We start from the raw sequence: 15,970 nt of genomic DNA, 5'->3' as shown, positions 1-15,970 counted from the left end.
AGATTAAGTACCCTTCTCTTAGAACTGAATTTTGAGCTAAAATTGTTTCTTTGATTTTTAGAAAATGTTTGAAAAAAGTGGAAATAGCTCAATGGAGCATCCATTAACTTTTTTGAAGAAGAATTACCCTGCCAGCCTCTTCCACTGGTGGAGTGCAGGTGGCCCTTCCCTAAATTAATTATGATTATTTTCGATTCGATCTGAACCCTCCAGCAAAAGTTGTGTGTTCTCTGTCGCATTTGAATACGCAATTCAACCCCTTTCCTCGTTCCCTCGTTCGTCCTTATTGACTCAGATTTTTTAAATCATTTTTCCCGCCTAAAATGATCAATTTTGGTCAACCATCAATCTGAATCCAGAGAAAATTCGTCAATTTTTTTCCATGTTTTGTATTTTTAATTTTTTGAAAATTGAATTTCGTCATCTTGTGGACTTCTGACCCCCTACCCCTTCTCATGACGACTTACGGATACATCATTATTAAAATTTCAGTAAAATTAACTACAGATACATTTTTTGATTTTTCTTCGATTTAAGTACTCGTATTTTCATCAGGTATGATTAATTTATCAATTTGGAATGTCAATGGGCTATATGTACTTCCAACAACATAGAAAATGTACTAAAATCAACTTCAGCAGCTTAAAATTTGATTCTGACTAGTGACTCAGAGGTGTTGATCATACGTGCTCTTTCAGTGATTCAAATTCCAGCTAGATCAAAGAAAACTGATCCGGATTGGAAATATTCCCATGCCAGTATTTTCATTTCTTCCATAAGAATTCTAAACAAAATAGGTGGGCTGAACTTAAAATGCCATACTCGTATCCCTCACTTTACGAAAAAGTCCACCAATTCTTCCACAATTGTTTCACCATCGCCATATATATTTTGTCGATTGGAATTGGAAAAAAGAAACGTATTTTTCACGGATACGTCCGTCGTCGTGGAAAGGGAGATAATTAAGGCGATGCGCGAAAGTATACGCTGAGTCGCGGTGAAATGGCGGTATTTTTTTTAGATCGAGGTCACAAAATTGACGATAACGTGCACGTGTGTTGGTGTGTGTGTTTTGTGTTGTTTTTTTTTCATTTATTTATTTATTCGTGTTCTGTAAAATGTATAGGATCTCGCGAATAGAGCTATTGTTTATCAGACTTCGGTGTGTATGGTTCTCTTTCTCATCATTATCAAACGTCACAGTATTGTCAACCTTGGTTCTTTGAAATGCATTAACAAGTATGCGGAGAACCAAGTATATACGTTTAACGTTGCCAAGGTTAGAAATGCATCAACGGTATCGAAAATACGTAGGTACTGTGTACAAATACATACGGTTTTTTTTTTTTTTAAACAATCGTAATTCGTAATCGTACATGAGAGTTTAAAATTGTAAATATATATGATCTAATTATATGCAGCAGTCTGAAAGAGTCATTTTATCGCTTCGAAAGTGAAAATTGCTTCCTGATTTGGTTTCTCGAAATGTGAAAAATTTCATTAGGTACCTACCGAAAGTATTATCTTTTTATTCGATCGGAATCAGGTGATTTTTCTTTTAAAGAAGCTGAAAACGAGAGAAAAACGTAGATTAAGTATTGAACGATGAAGGTATATTTGGCAACGTCGTCATATTTTACGAAGAACTGGATTTTAATCAGATTTAAATTATTAATCGATTTTTTCTTCGTTAAAAAATTGATTCTAATGTTTTCCTTTGGTGTGTGTTTTTTTGTTACAGGAATTTCAGGTAAATGCGACGATTTTCTGCAAAAATATCGAGTCACAAAGTATTTATGTATTTCAGGTAATGTAAATTTTTTCTACGTATTATGTGCATATGACGGACTTACACATATTATGGCTGATTTAAGGAACATCTTAGGCAACCAGTGACGTTAATCGTTAAATTCCTACGTCTGTGCATGGTGTATAATTCCGAAGGACGTTTTATCAGACGTGATGGCACGATTACGAAATTTTTTCAAATTTATTACTTTATTTGGAGAAAATTCACAACCTTCGGTATTTTATTAGATCCTCTTGGAAATTAACTCTATATACAGTTGAGAAAGCTCGAGAAATTTATAATTTTTGTAAAAAAAAATTTCCAAGTGTCGAATATCATGCAGGATTTAGGTTACTCGGTCGGCTTTTGAGTCGCAGTGAAGAAAATTTAACGTCGAAAGAGCAACTCTCGTAAAATTTCTAATTTCTCACTAAATACTGTGGTGGTTTTATCTGCTGAAATTCTCGGTGTGTATTAAGAAAACCAGTGGGTAAAAAAATACTCGAATTTATTACGTCAATTTCCTCAGGATGAAATTTAATGATGCGCAGCAAAACTTTGCTATATAGAAGGAGGTCGTCTGAAGAGTATAACAAATTTGTCTCCTTGAATTTTACGTCCTCTTTAATACTTTTCTCTCTATCTTGAACTCGAAATGAATCAAATTTCAACAAAGTAGGGTCGAGTTTAGGAGAACGAGATGATAAACAGTGGTCTTGATGAGTCTAAAGTTCGTTTATTAAGATGAAAGCAAACTCGGCCGTATAATTGTTAATTTTTTAACGCTGAAATGAAAAAATACCAGCAAAGAGACCTGTTTCTAGAGACTGTAGACATGCAAAAAACAGACTACCGGATGAAGTAGGCATAATCTATAAACAAAGAACGAAAGAAGCTTGCAAAAATGCTGTAATAGTGACAATGAAGAGAGATAGTGAGACAGAATTGTCCCTTTCACGATAAGACACTTTTACAGCGTGGCGAATAAAGAAATAAAACAAACGAGAAACGAATAAAGCAATTTTAACCCTGACTGTAAAACTAGTAAACACTTCCGAGAAAGCAAATTAATCGCGATGAATGTTTTTTAAAAAGTTAACAAATACGAGAAGAAAATGCGACGACGTTGGCAGGTGGATGAAGCAAACACGCGTCACGTTCGCGTTGCGAAAAAAAATCATCTTATTAGATTTTCTTTCGCGCGAAAAAAGAAATACCATAACTCGAATTTAGGTTAAAACGAAAAAAAAAAAAAAAAAATCGACCCTCAGAAACAATACATCGTTTTATTCAGTGCTACTGTGCTGTGTAGGTAGCTGAAATAAAGTTGAAGCTGAAAAAATCTAGAACATTCTTAAAATTCAGCTCGGCAGCGTGTTGATTGTTGTTTGTATTAAAAAGACAAAACGAAACAGAGAGGCGAAAGCGAAGGCAAAAAAAAAACCTGCGAAATGGGGCAAAAAAACACCCCGAGAAATGAGAAAAACGAACAGAAACACGTTGAAAGTGTACTGTACCTTGTACACCTAGCCTACTGAATTGAAATGAACGTTGCCACAATATACCAGGTGCGAATACGAGCTTTTGACGATATCTTCGCCGATCAAATGTCGTTGTAATTTCACATTTTCATTCTTTACCACCATTTATGTTGTGTACGTAACGATAAGAAAAATCTGTCTTAGGAGTAGGGTAGCAGCGGTAGGTATAGGTATCGATAAAGCGAGTAAATATTCGACGAAAATTGTATTAAAATCGTGTCGGTGTCGTGTTTACTAACAAACTGATAAGGCGGCCCAATTGGTGTAAATAAGGTTGAAAATTGCGAAAATATATAAACACGGTTGCGCTCGCGAATAATAGATGAGGTCGTGAGGCGGAGGCGGTTTTTATGGCCATCGAGTTGCTGTTTTTTTTCGAATATTTTTTCTGCGTAAGAGTAGGTACATATAAATGTGTATGCAAGTGTTGATCTGACTGACTGCGCGTATGAAGTCATTACAGATATTTTTCAAAGCAATTAAGACAGATTATCTATTTCGACTTCGAGAATGCCATAACATAACTTATGTGTTATGTGCAGGCCTGTAGCCAGCTAAGTTCGGTGGGGGGGGGCACTGTTCGCCGAAGGGGTGTTGTTGGAAACGTATACAAAAAGAAATCTCCGGGGGGAGGGGGAAGCAGAGATTCACAAAATGTTGATTCGAATCGGAGAGTACCACTCTGGCCTTTTATACCCTACAAATGAAATATGTATGATGACCTCATTTTTATTCACCTATTTTTACATGAACAATTCAAGTCTTGGTTGATTTTCATGTTCTGCGTCTGAGGAGAGGGGCGATACCTAACTGAAATTTGGCAATAAGGGGGTAGAAGTCGAGTATGGTATCGAAATCTGTAAGTAATTTAGGGCGAAAAATATGATTTTGAAGTTGATTTAGTTGTTCGGCATCGAGAGGACCCCAAATGAGGTAGTACCGAACTCAAATTTTTTGGAATACTAGGGGGCTCCACCTCCTGGGTGGGACCAGAACAAAGGATACTTTAAACTGGAATATATTGTGGTTGTGTTTCAGTTTTATTTTAATTTTTAAAAGTTGAAGGGGTTCAAAAATTCCTCGGCTCCTAGTATGAAATCATAACCGGTTAAAATTTTGAATGTATAATTTTGGCAATTTTTTAAAACACCCTCAAAAAAAAGGGATTTGCAGTCAAAATGCAATTTATAGAGAAAAAAAAAACATTTTTCCACAAGTTGTTTATGTTGATATTATGACCCCCTTCTCTCAACTTTGTGGCCCTTGAAATCGAAATTGACTTTTCGCTATCGCTGAGAGCTTTCGATTTTGGAAAAAATCAGATTTACCTATTTGAACAAAATTGAAATAAAAACTGAAAATAAAACTTAAAACTATGAAAATGAAACCAGAAACTGAAATTAACTAACATCGCATGTATTTACTCTGTAAACTAAATCAAGAACTGGAAGCGAAATTTAAAACTCTTAAAATATGAAAAACTAAAAATACTGTACTTACTCGTATTACTTAATATCGAAAACTTTCAGAATAAAATTCAAAATTCATAATAGGTAAAATCAAAAATTGCACCGTAAAACTCTGAAAATGAAATGAGAGTACCTTCTTACAAATCTCTGAAAAGTGAAAATAGAAACAAGAAGATGAAACTGAATATGAAAAATCAAAATCAAAAATACGTAGGAATAATAATTTCAAAAGTAAAATCAAAAATTGAAAAAGATTGAAAATTAAATTGAAAACTGAGAATGAAATTAAAAATTCTGAAAAATGAAATTAAAAACTGAAAAAATGGAAATAAAATTGGTAATCGAGAAATAGAAATTAAATTAAAAACTGAAAAAAAATTAAAAAATGAAAAAAAATAGGAAATTCTGAAAATGAAATTAAAATCTGAAAATGAAATGAAAACCCGACAATAAAATCAAAAACTGGAGATGAAACTAAACATTGAAAATAAAAATCAAAAACTGAAAATATGTACCTAGAAGTAATAATTTCAAAAGTAAAATCAAAAATTGAAAAAAATTGAAAATGAAATTGAAAACTAAAAATGACGTTGAAAACTGAAAATGAAATTAAAAATTCTGAAAAATGAAATTAAAAACTGAAAAAATGGAAATAAAATTGGTAATCAAAAATTAAAAGCTGATAAAAACTTAGAAATTGAAAAAAAAATTGAAAACTGAAAATAAAATTGGAAATTCTGAAAATGAAATTGAAAACTCAAAATGAAATGAAAAATTGATGTTAAAATTAAAGACTGGAGATGAAACTAAATATTGAAAATAAAAATCAAAAACCGAAAATACGTAGAAGTAATAATTTTAAATGTAAAATCAAAAATTGAAAAAAAATTGAAAATGAAATTGAAAACTGAGAATAAAACCGCAAACTGAAAATAAGATTAAAAATTCTGAAAAATGACTGAAAAATTGGAAATTAAATTAGAAACTGAAAAAAAATTAATAATTAAAAAAAAGTTGATAACTGAAAATAAAATTGGAAATTCTGAAAATGAAATTGAAAACTCAAAATGAAATGAAAAATCGACGTTAAAATTGAAGACTGGAGATGAAATTAAAAATGCAGAAAATAAAAATCAAAAACCGAAAAATATGTAGACTAGAAGTAAAAATTAAAAAACTGAAATCAAACATTGAAAATGAAATTAAAAACTGAAAATAAAATAGGAAATTCTGAAAATGAAATTGAAAACTGAAAACGAAATAAAAAACCAACATAAAATCAAAAACTGGAGATGAACCTAAACTCTGAAAATAAAAATCAAAAACCGAAAGTATGTAGAAGTAAAAATTTCAATAGTAACATCATCAAAAATTGAAAGAAATTGAAAACTGAAAATAAAATAGGAAATTCCAAAAATGAAATTAAAATCTAAAAAATGAAATAAAAAACCGTCATTAAAATCAAAAACTGGAGATGAAACTAAATATTGAAAATAAAAATCAAAATTCAAAAATACGTAGAAGTAAGTAATAATTTCAAATGTAAAATCAAAAATTGAAAAAAATTGAAAATGAAATTGTAAAAATCCAACCAAAAACTGAAAATAAATTAAAAATTCTGAAAAATGAAATTAAGAACTAAAAAATTAGAAATGAAATTAAAAACTGAAAAAAATTAAAAATTAAAAAAAAATTGAAAACTGAAAATGAAGTTGGAAATTCTGAAAATGAAATTGAAAACTCAAAACGAAATGAAAAATCGACGTTAAAAATTAAAGACTGGAGATGAAATTAAAAATGCAGAAAATGAAAATGAAAAACCGAAAATATGTACAAGTAAAAATTTTAAAAATTGAAATCAAAAATTGAAAATGAAATTTAAAACTGAAATTAAGTTGAAAACTGAAAATCCAACTTAAAAAAATCATCAAAACACAAATTTATCAAAAAACAAGCGATTTGCAAATTTTTAGGTGCTCAGTAGAACCCTAATATAAACATGATCTTGATAAAAATGGCATAGATTGACTCAGAATCTCAAATACCGTCTTTCAAAACTGTACCATTTCCCCAAATCAAGTTGGGTAGAAACTAGAGCGAAAAAAATCACGATTTTTTTTCGAAAATGTCCTCTCTTTGAAGACCATTCTATTATCACCTTTCCAGGAGCACCTCAAAAGAGCTAAGATTTTTTCTAAGTATAACTTTCAGCTCAAAGTGAAGATCTGCAGTTTTCACTGAATTTGGTCAAAATCCTCCGACATTTCTTTTCGCGATCCAACCCTCAGTCAATTGGCTGTTCCGTGAGGAAAACTTTCTAGTCATATTTTCGTATTTCACCCCCCTCCCCCTTCGTTAGTGTTTATCATATATTTCTCCAATTAAAATGCTGCGCAAAATTCTTGAAATAAATAGAAAATCCATCTTTCTGAAACCCTTTCCTTTCCCCTCACCCCTCCCTCCAATATCTCGATCGATTTGAGTTCAAAATAAGAAAAAGGGTTGTTCAATAAAACCGGTTTTTGAAATCTGGTGTGAGAATTCATTCTGAAAAAATATTCAAATCCTCGCCAAATAAAAGAAGTTCTTGTTTCGTCTTTATATATTATGTAATATCCAGAAGCTGGTTAAAATTTCAAACTGCTACTTCACTTCCTACGAACAAAGCATAGAGCTCAATTCATTTTTAGAAAAGCAGTATTGCATCTACACCCCGGCCATATCCATCACAACATTTTGCCTGATGAATATTCGAGATCTCTTCTTAGGCTCTTGTCAGTTGAAAAATATGACTAAATTCGAAGAAAATGCCTTACTGTTCCTAGCCAAGTACCCAGCAAAACAATAATTAGACTACTGCGGGTGAAAGAAGGACAGTAGTCACAACTGTAGCTATTTACCTAGGTACTTGGAAAGGCGTCAGTTATTTGTAACGCTCCAAGACCTTTCATTTCATCCCTTTTATTCCAAGTATTCGCCGAATTATCGTCGCCTGGTGGCTTGGTGTTGTTGACGGGCGGACTTGTTGGTTGTTGTAAATCAATATACCTGTATTACCCCTAAGGCTTCATTAGGTATATCTATATTTGTGCAGTATGAATATGTATATGATAATGCATACGAGAAACAACACTTCGCTTCTAAATTGTGGTAAAAGTAACGAAATGATTCCTCTGGCTTTTGTTGTCTCAATAGTCCAGTAGTGACGAGAACAATAGATCTATTCATCGTACCCGTCGAGACTTGGCATTTTGTTTGTCGAAGATGCGAGGCGACCTTAGTGTTTTTCTTGTTATCTATTGGCTTTTTTATCTACCTACCCTTGTTTGCTGCTGTCGACTAAGGAAGAAAATACACATATATGCGAATTTTATTCACAATTATCGCGCTTTTGAAGAGTGGTGGGAGTTAGCAGTTAGGTTCTTAGTGTCTTTGCTATCGTAGAAGCCAGTTATTAAGATGTCATTTGTTGACTAGTGATCGCGATATGTTTACGGATGTGCTGTATTAGATAGCTTATTGCTGTTGATGTTTGATGCGTTATTGATAATATTCTAATAACATTATCGTGATAACCGGTGATTAGTGTAGTGCCCTGTTGAGTCAGAGTTGTAGAAATGGAGATGCCTATCAGCGATTGTATATTTTGTGGCGATGTCGGGTGTAGTTTGTGTTCGTCGAGTTACGAGAATAACAATAATTTCGTTCCTATCTGGGATTTCGATGATTTAGCGCAATTGCTTTCGAATTCAACTTTTCACGAAATTATAGATTTAGAGGGTGAGTTAAATTGAACATTCATGTACCTACTTTATGAGTATGCGAGTTGTTATTGTGGATTTTATAGACCTGTGTATTTTAATAGTTTAATAATAATTTATCAATCATATTATTTTGACGATTTAAAAAATGAAAGGGTAGATATGTAGATACCTTAACTCCTTAAGCTATACAATGCATCGCACGTTCAATCCTATCTTTAATAAATTACACCTTAAAGGTTTATTGTCATCGATGACGCATTACTTTGGCTTTCAATGCATCGAAACGCGCGATAGAGGTGAATTGTTTTGTAAAAGATTGATAAGAAAATGGTTAAATTTTGAAAACAAGATAATTATAAACAGTATCGAGCAATAAACGCAGAACTCGCGCTTGAATAGATTAGTCGAAACGAGTTTTTACGTATGATTTTGTTCTACGCAATGGCATAGGAATTTCTCTATCTCTCTCACGTCTATTGCCATCACGATCGCCATAGTTCTCGATCCTCATTTCTCGTACTGGACAACGGTGGAGATACGGTTGCCCGAGTCGCCCTCCCTCAAGTCCAACTCTATATTCTATAATGTATTGTAAATGCCTCGGTGTAGGTATAGTGTACAGCTCTTCATCCTCTTTCGCCTCCACCGCGCCGCCTCCCCTTCGATGTTATTAAGCGACGATGATGATTACCTCTCTTGTTAATTGTGTTGTTTTCGTGATTTATGGCCCGGAAAAAGAAAAAAAAAATGGAAAATGAATTAAATTTTCAGTTCGACTTGTAACTTACATCTACAATCTACATACGTACCTACTATACTATGTACCATGTCGAGAACCGAATAGGTACCTATGGCCTGAAAATTATGATCGAAAATGGATTTAATTTTTGAAAGTTGTGACGCATGTAGCTATTTGTTTCGCACTATGAAGTAGAATGTGTCATTAGGAATCAACAAATGGAAATAATGTGTTTTCTTTGTTGGTATTCCCGAGTTTTTTTTTTCGGCGTTGTTGCTCGTTTTGGATGAATTTATTAGGTGATGTGGATTTTAAATGGATGTTTATTTTTTCATTTTTTTAAATCATCTAACAAGTGTAAGTAATGTTTCAATTTTTAGTTTTGATGGAAAATTTCGAAAAAAAATAAAGAAAAACTTATACTATATTCTAGAAAAGGTTTGGTGAAAAAAATAGTACTACATTTTGAACAAGTGAGGATCTGATGATGCAAAGAGGAAAATTCATTTTTATTGAGATCGAAGAGGGTGAGGGGGTCAGACTGCTTAACTGCTAGGCTCATCAGCTCATTTTTTATCCAAAAAAAAAAAAACACACTCAAAAGAGAACAACCAGGACAACTTTGTTCTTAAAGGGGGAGTCCTGAGGAACATTTCTAGCCCTTGTACTCAAAAAAAAAGTGGCCCTACTTACAAAATGGCGGCCATTTTGATTGACAGGTCAGCCGAAATCGCAGATTTTGCCTTCCAACATAGGACTTGCACAAAATTTTTCAAACTGTGCAAAGGTAGATCGAAAGATCAAGCAAATATTCATCACCTGTCAACAAGTGCTAAAGTGCGTTTTTCGATTTTTGGTGAATTTTTGAAAATCATATTTAGGCAAAAAATTGGGGGAAAAATCAAAATTTTACCAAATTGACCAAGAAAGCTGAAATTTGGGATACACCCTATTTTCGACATGCCAAATCGACTGGAAACTGTTTCAACCCGTTTTGAGCAGTTCTGGAGCCTCCAGCAGATTTTTGAAACTCGAAATTCCCACAAAATTTCACCAAAATGGAGTTGAATAGCTGAAATTTATTCTGCAAACTAATTTCAATGCGCTACGAAGTACTGCAGGTGAATTTCAAATCGTTTTGAAGCCTCCGGCGACTTTTTAAAAATTCCTGGAGTCTCCATCAGAATTTTGAAATTTTAAATTTTCACAAAATTTCATCAAATGGAGATGGAAAGCTGAAATTTACTCTACACTCCAATTTTAACACCCTCTGAAGATGACTTCAGGTGGGTTCAAATTATTTTGGAGCCTCCAATGACTTTTTGAAAATTACTGAAGCCTCCAGTAGATTTTTGAAACTTGAAATTCCCGCAACAGTTTACCAAATGGAGTTGGCAAGCTGAAATTTATTCTGCAAACTAATTTCAATACGATATGAAGTCGACTACATCGTGGTTTCAAATAGTTTTAAATAATTTTAAAGCTTCCAGCTACTTTTTGGAGATTTCAATTTTCCAAAAAACACCATACGACCTCTCAAAAAGTCGCTGGAGACTCCAAAACGACTTGAAATCCACCAGCAGACGACTTCGTAGCGTATTGAAATTAGTTTGCAGAATGAATTTTGACTTTTCATCTCCGTTTGATGAAGTTTTTAGGAAATTTAAAGTTTCAAAAATCTACTGGAGGCTCCAGTAATTTTCAAAAAATCGCTGGATGCTCCAAAACGACTCAAAATCCCCCTGCAGTCAACTTCGTAGCCTATTGAAATCCGTAAGCGGGCTCCCTGACTATTTTATTTTTCTAGTTATACAATAGGTATATCTACCTACTTAACAGAGCAGTAGGTTCCTGAATCTAAATAAAAAATGTTTGATTGAGCCAAAGCTAAAACGAAGGAGCATGACAAAATACATCACTAGCCAAAATTTTAGATGCTGAAATGTATTTTTAAATTTTTGTTGAATTTTTAAAAATCAAATTTGGATTAAAAATGTCAAAAATCGAAATTTCACCAAATTGACCTAGAAAGCTGAAATTTGGTATGTGTCCTATTTTTACCCTTTGAATCAATTGGAAATGTTTTAGAATCGTTTTGAGTAGCTTTGGAGCCTCCAGCAGATTTCTAAAGGTTGAAATTTCCACAAAATTTTACCCAACGAAGTTTGGAAAAATAAAATTTCTTCATTATCTTGATTTCAATATGCTGAGTTTATTGGAGGTATTTCAGACCGTTCTGGAGTCTCTAGCAATCTTTTGAAAATTCCATATTTTCACAAAGTGTCATAAAAAAAACTCTCTAAATCAACTTTATCACATAGAAACGTGATTGGTGCTTTGGTTTGTTTTCATAGCACTGTTTGAAAATCTTAACTTCCTAAAATATGGCTGCAGGCTCCAGAACGGTTTGAAACCACCTCCAACCCAGCCCTCATGTTGAAATTGCGGTATAAGAAAAATTTAAGCTTTACAACTTTATTATTAAGTACGGGTAAAATGTTGTGGAAATTTGGATTTTAAAGCATCTGCTGAAGGCTCCAGAACTGCTTAAAATTTTTTGAAGCCGTTTCCAATCGATTTTGGAACGTCAAAAATAGGGCACTTATCAAATTTTAGCTTCCTAGGTCAATTTGGTATAGAATTCTGATTTTTTTCACATTTTTGACCCAAATTTGATTTTAAAAAATTCATCAAAAGTCGAAAAGGGCAATTCAGGATCAGAAATTTTAGCTGGTGAAAAATTTTTCAGACAGTTCAGATCACTCTCTCGTTATAGTTTTTCCAACAAAAAAAAACTCGATTCTTTGTGATTAGAAACTCGAAGTGGAAATTGTATCATGATGAAGAATACTTTTTACTTAGCACGTCTTTCTGAAGGAAGTTCGCTAAAAATTCCGAAAGAAGAAGGGTGCAGGATGCATTTTTTTCTTACACTTTTAGGAGTAATCGTATAGAAAGCTTCATGTAACCTTTACATCTCAAGAAGCAGGCTAGACTTTTTTATTCTTCAAAAATAACTCAACTAGAACCTTCTCCATCTCTTTCTCTTGAACTAAGCACTATTCTTTCAAAAAAAATTCTTCGCTGTGGAATTTCATCTGAAAATTTTTCTAATATAAGTGAACTAGCTGGCTGTATAAATCGAAATTTTAATTTTTTCAACATTTTCCCTCGCATTATCTCGAAATTTCTATTCTTACAACCGTCTTTCCCCTCTTACCCATTATCATAAATAATTTTCCGACGAAAATTGTTATATAAGTACGAAATTTTTCGCGAAATTAACTCGTTTTCCTGCTCGAATTATAATGAAAAAAAATTTGTTGTTAAAAGCACATTTTCTCGAGGCTCTCACTTCGCCCATGCATTTCACTTTCCAGTTTCATGCAGCGAACTTTATCGCCCGAGAAAAACCTAATGCTCGAATTTATCGAGTAAAAAAAAATTGTTTGAAAATGGTAGAAAATTGGCAATAAAAGTTTTTTTTTCGAAATTGGCTAAAAGTCTCGGCAAAAAATAAAATAAATTTTAATCGAATCGTTTTACACGCGGTTTTCAGCCATTTGAACTTTGAACTGTTTAAAATTGAGCGAAAAATTTTCCAAGACGATAAATTTTCGATGTTGTGGAGTATAAATAAAGCTCGTCGCCTCGAGGGTGAATATAAAAACATCGAAAATATGTAACTCTGTAATTATTTTTTGTGTAATTTTTCACCCTCGTTTTTAGCAAAGTACATGGCCTATGGTCGAATTACTCGAGGGAAAAAAACACTTGCACCAATATACGACGAACCCCTAGGTCGACGGTATCTTCGATTTGCGATGTTACAGCAGAAAAAAAAACTAGGGAAAAAATTAAAAGAGAGAAAAATCACGAAAAGAATATTCCATTAAGGAAGAGTATACTATACTTGTACATAAAGAATAAAAATACACGCTTGAGAGTGCTGTGCTGTGGCGTTTGTTGAACTAAACAGAAAGAGTCTCTTCTGTATGAGATGAGAAAAGGGAGAGAAAATGATTTAATAAACTATTAAGGAACTTTTTTCCCTTACCGCTCGAGAAGAATATTATTTAAAAAATCAAACAAGTTATCTTTTTTTTTCTCGTTGACTGTTTTTTTTTGTGTTTTTTTGTTTTACTGGAAACTCGGTCGAGGCGATACAATCTTTTCATTTTATACCCGAAAATAATAGTTAATGTTTGAAAAATGGAAATTAATTTTTATCTGCGGAGCAACGACGAGTAACCGAGACGATAAATACCGAAGAAAAGGTTGCGGACGAGGCGTTGGTGTGTAGGGAGGACGCGTCCGTTGCATTTTACAGTATGCAGGGTGAATGGGGGAAATGCCATTTAGTGTTCGCTCGAGCTCTCGGTCTCGGGTGCCGGCGAAAATGTTCTTATTAAATGAAGATCGTTTGACCATTTTTGTTAGATTGTCGCCCTTTGTTCCCTCGTTTAGTTTCCTCTTTTCGACGGTTTCGTCGAATATGGATGGTGTTATAAGTCGCCTGAAGTATTGTGCTAAGTCCGCAGCGAAGGAATAAACAAATGCTGAGATAAATTAAGTGGAAGGCGGAGATCGGTATAAATTATAGGTGATTGTTTTCTGTAATTAAAAATTTGAAAAATGTGTAGCAAAAATTATATTTTTACTCGAGTCTTGCTTTTTTTGAAGAAGAAAGAAAAACATCGTATTATTTTTCGATTTCTACGTTGAACATAGGTATTTCAACTTGAAAAACGAGAAAATTTGTAAAGCCCCCAAAAATTGATTATTTTTGGGTTCGAGAAATTTTTTTTAATATGTGAAGGTTTATATCTTGTGATGGGAAGAAACAAGTTTGAGAAAATAGTAGGTACTTCCTGATTTCCTCAAATCATATAGCTTTTCTCCAATTTCACATAGAAAAAGATTACAGAATGAAAAAAATGACCTACTTTCGGTATACTTACTACAACTTTTATCCCATTTTCTTCTCGAATCTTTGTTATATTAAAACAAACGTGGAATTCAGTTTGCTTTGTCAGCCATGAGATGAAAACAAGCTCAGCTTTCACATTGAAAAATCTGAGATTTAATGAAATATATTCGTGTACATAAAATAAATTCGACTGAAACATAAATTTGCTTGTGTGAGAGTAGGATAGATGGACTTTAATTTTCAGATATTTTTACTATTGGGAAAAAAGGAAGAGAGATGGAATTTGGAAATAAAGAATTTTCATATTCTGCAATTCACCTGAAGATATATATTTTTTAAATCTTGAAAAACTTCAGTCTTCACTTCTTCAGAAGAAGTACATACCTAATCATGTAATCAATATAAACTGTGATTTTTGAGACTGTGCCTGAAACTTGTCAAAGATATTGACCTTTACCTCAAAGTCAAAATAATGGTTCTTTGACACCCAAGTTTTGCTCAAAATACAAAATTTGACAGAAGAATCATTACGTTGTGTAAAGTTGAAAAAGATACAAAGAAATGTACTTAATAAAAAATGGTTTCTAAAAATTCTTAATTTCTGCATCAGTGATCACCAGTTCCAAAAAAATATTTTAAAAATGTTCTCCTTGATTTTCAATTTTTTTTTATATTTATTTTTTTGGTTCCCCAGAGACACAAGGTGCTGGGGGTTTTCTCTAATAAACATATTTATTTACATCTTAAATGTATGACTAAATCTAAACAAAATGTAACATCTTAATTTATCCCTAATCCTAAATCTAAGATGCGGGGTGATGGGGCGGGGGATAGACGGGTTGGGTTGTCCACCACAACCCATACCCCCTAGGTGGTTGCCAAGGGGCCAATCACCCAAGCGGGCTTTGTTATTCACACGTGCCCGTCAGGTAGACTGAGTCCCCCAACCTGTCTTGGGAAAAGGAATTTTAAGGAGGAGAATTTGGTGCTTGGGGGGGGTCAACATGTGTTGGTCTCCCTTTTGCATTACGAGAGTTTCAGATATGGGTGGGGGGATTTTTGTGAGGCGGCTGGTGCACTTGCTAAGGGCTTCTCACATTGGACTCAAGAATATGAACTAATTACGACTAATTACTTTAAGCTGAAAAATTTAAGAAAATGGGTACGTTTTGTTAAGATAAGTTAAGATGGTCTATTTAGCATGTATGTACAATATTACAATATAAGAAACCCCCACTGAATTGTTTGTATGCATAGGATTAGAAAAATATGACTACATATAGTTATTTACAACTGAAGGTAATGCATCTTGACAGGTTATTTACAGGACTTCTTCAGGCCAATGTTGGGTTGATGCCTAGATCAGGATTGAAGCTGTTCCTCCTTTGGGGTGCATACTCTGACAGTGACTGAGTGGCCTTAGAAGCATTCTATGATGGATTGCTTCACTGTTGCCACTCTAGTTTATCCAGACCACTCCCTAGTCTTGGTACCTCTCAGAGCTTGAGCCGGTCCGAATTTTGATTAAGACCTGATCCCAGGTCAGGTGAAGCTGGGAAAGAGGCTTTAACCGAGTACAGTACCATACTCGTATTTGGTTCGATTTTCACCAACTGAGTATCCCAGCATGCAAGTAACACAAACACTTTGACAACACACACAATAGCTGATAAGAAGGTGGATAGATAGCGTTCTGTTTTGTCAAATGCCGGCGTGGGACAGGATACTACCAGTCCCA

The 15,970-nt window shown here is 33.5% G+C and overlaps 1 protein-coding gene across 1 annotated transcript in view; it reads left to right on the top strand.

Moving 5' to 3' along the window:
• Positions 1-8,188: 8,188 nt before the first annotated feature.
• LOC135835081 (uncharacterized) overlaps positions 8,189-15,970 on the top strand; it is a 74,355-nt gene continuing 66,573 nt past the window's right edge. The window contains exon 1 of the mRNA XM_065349155.1: positions 8,189-8,579. Within this exon, the coding sequence (XP_065205227.1) occupies positions 8,417-8,579 (163 nt within the window). The 5' untranslated portion in view covers positions 8,189-8,416. The remainder of the gene's footprint in view (positions 8,580-15,970) is intronic.

Source organism: Planococcus citri, chromosome 2 (assembly GCF_950023065.1).
Source record: "Planococcus citri chromosome 2, ihPlaCitr1.1, whole genome shotgun sequence".
Lineage (NCBI taxonomy): Eukaryota > Metazoa > Arthropoda > Insecta > Hemiptera > Pseudococcidae > Planococcus > Planococcus citri.
Note: the sequence above shows the minus strand (reverse complement) of the source record. Positions and strands in the feature narration are given on the sequence as shown.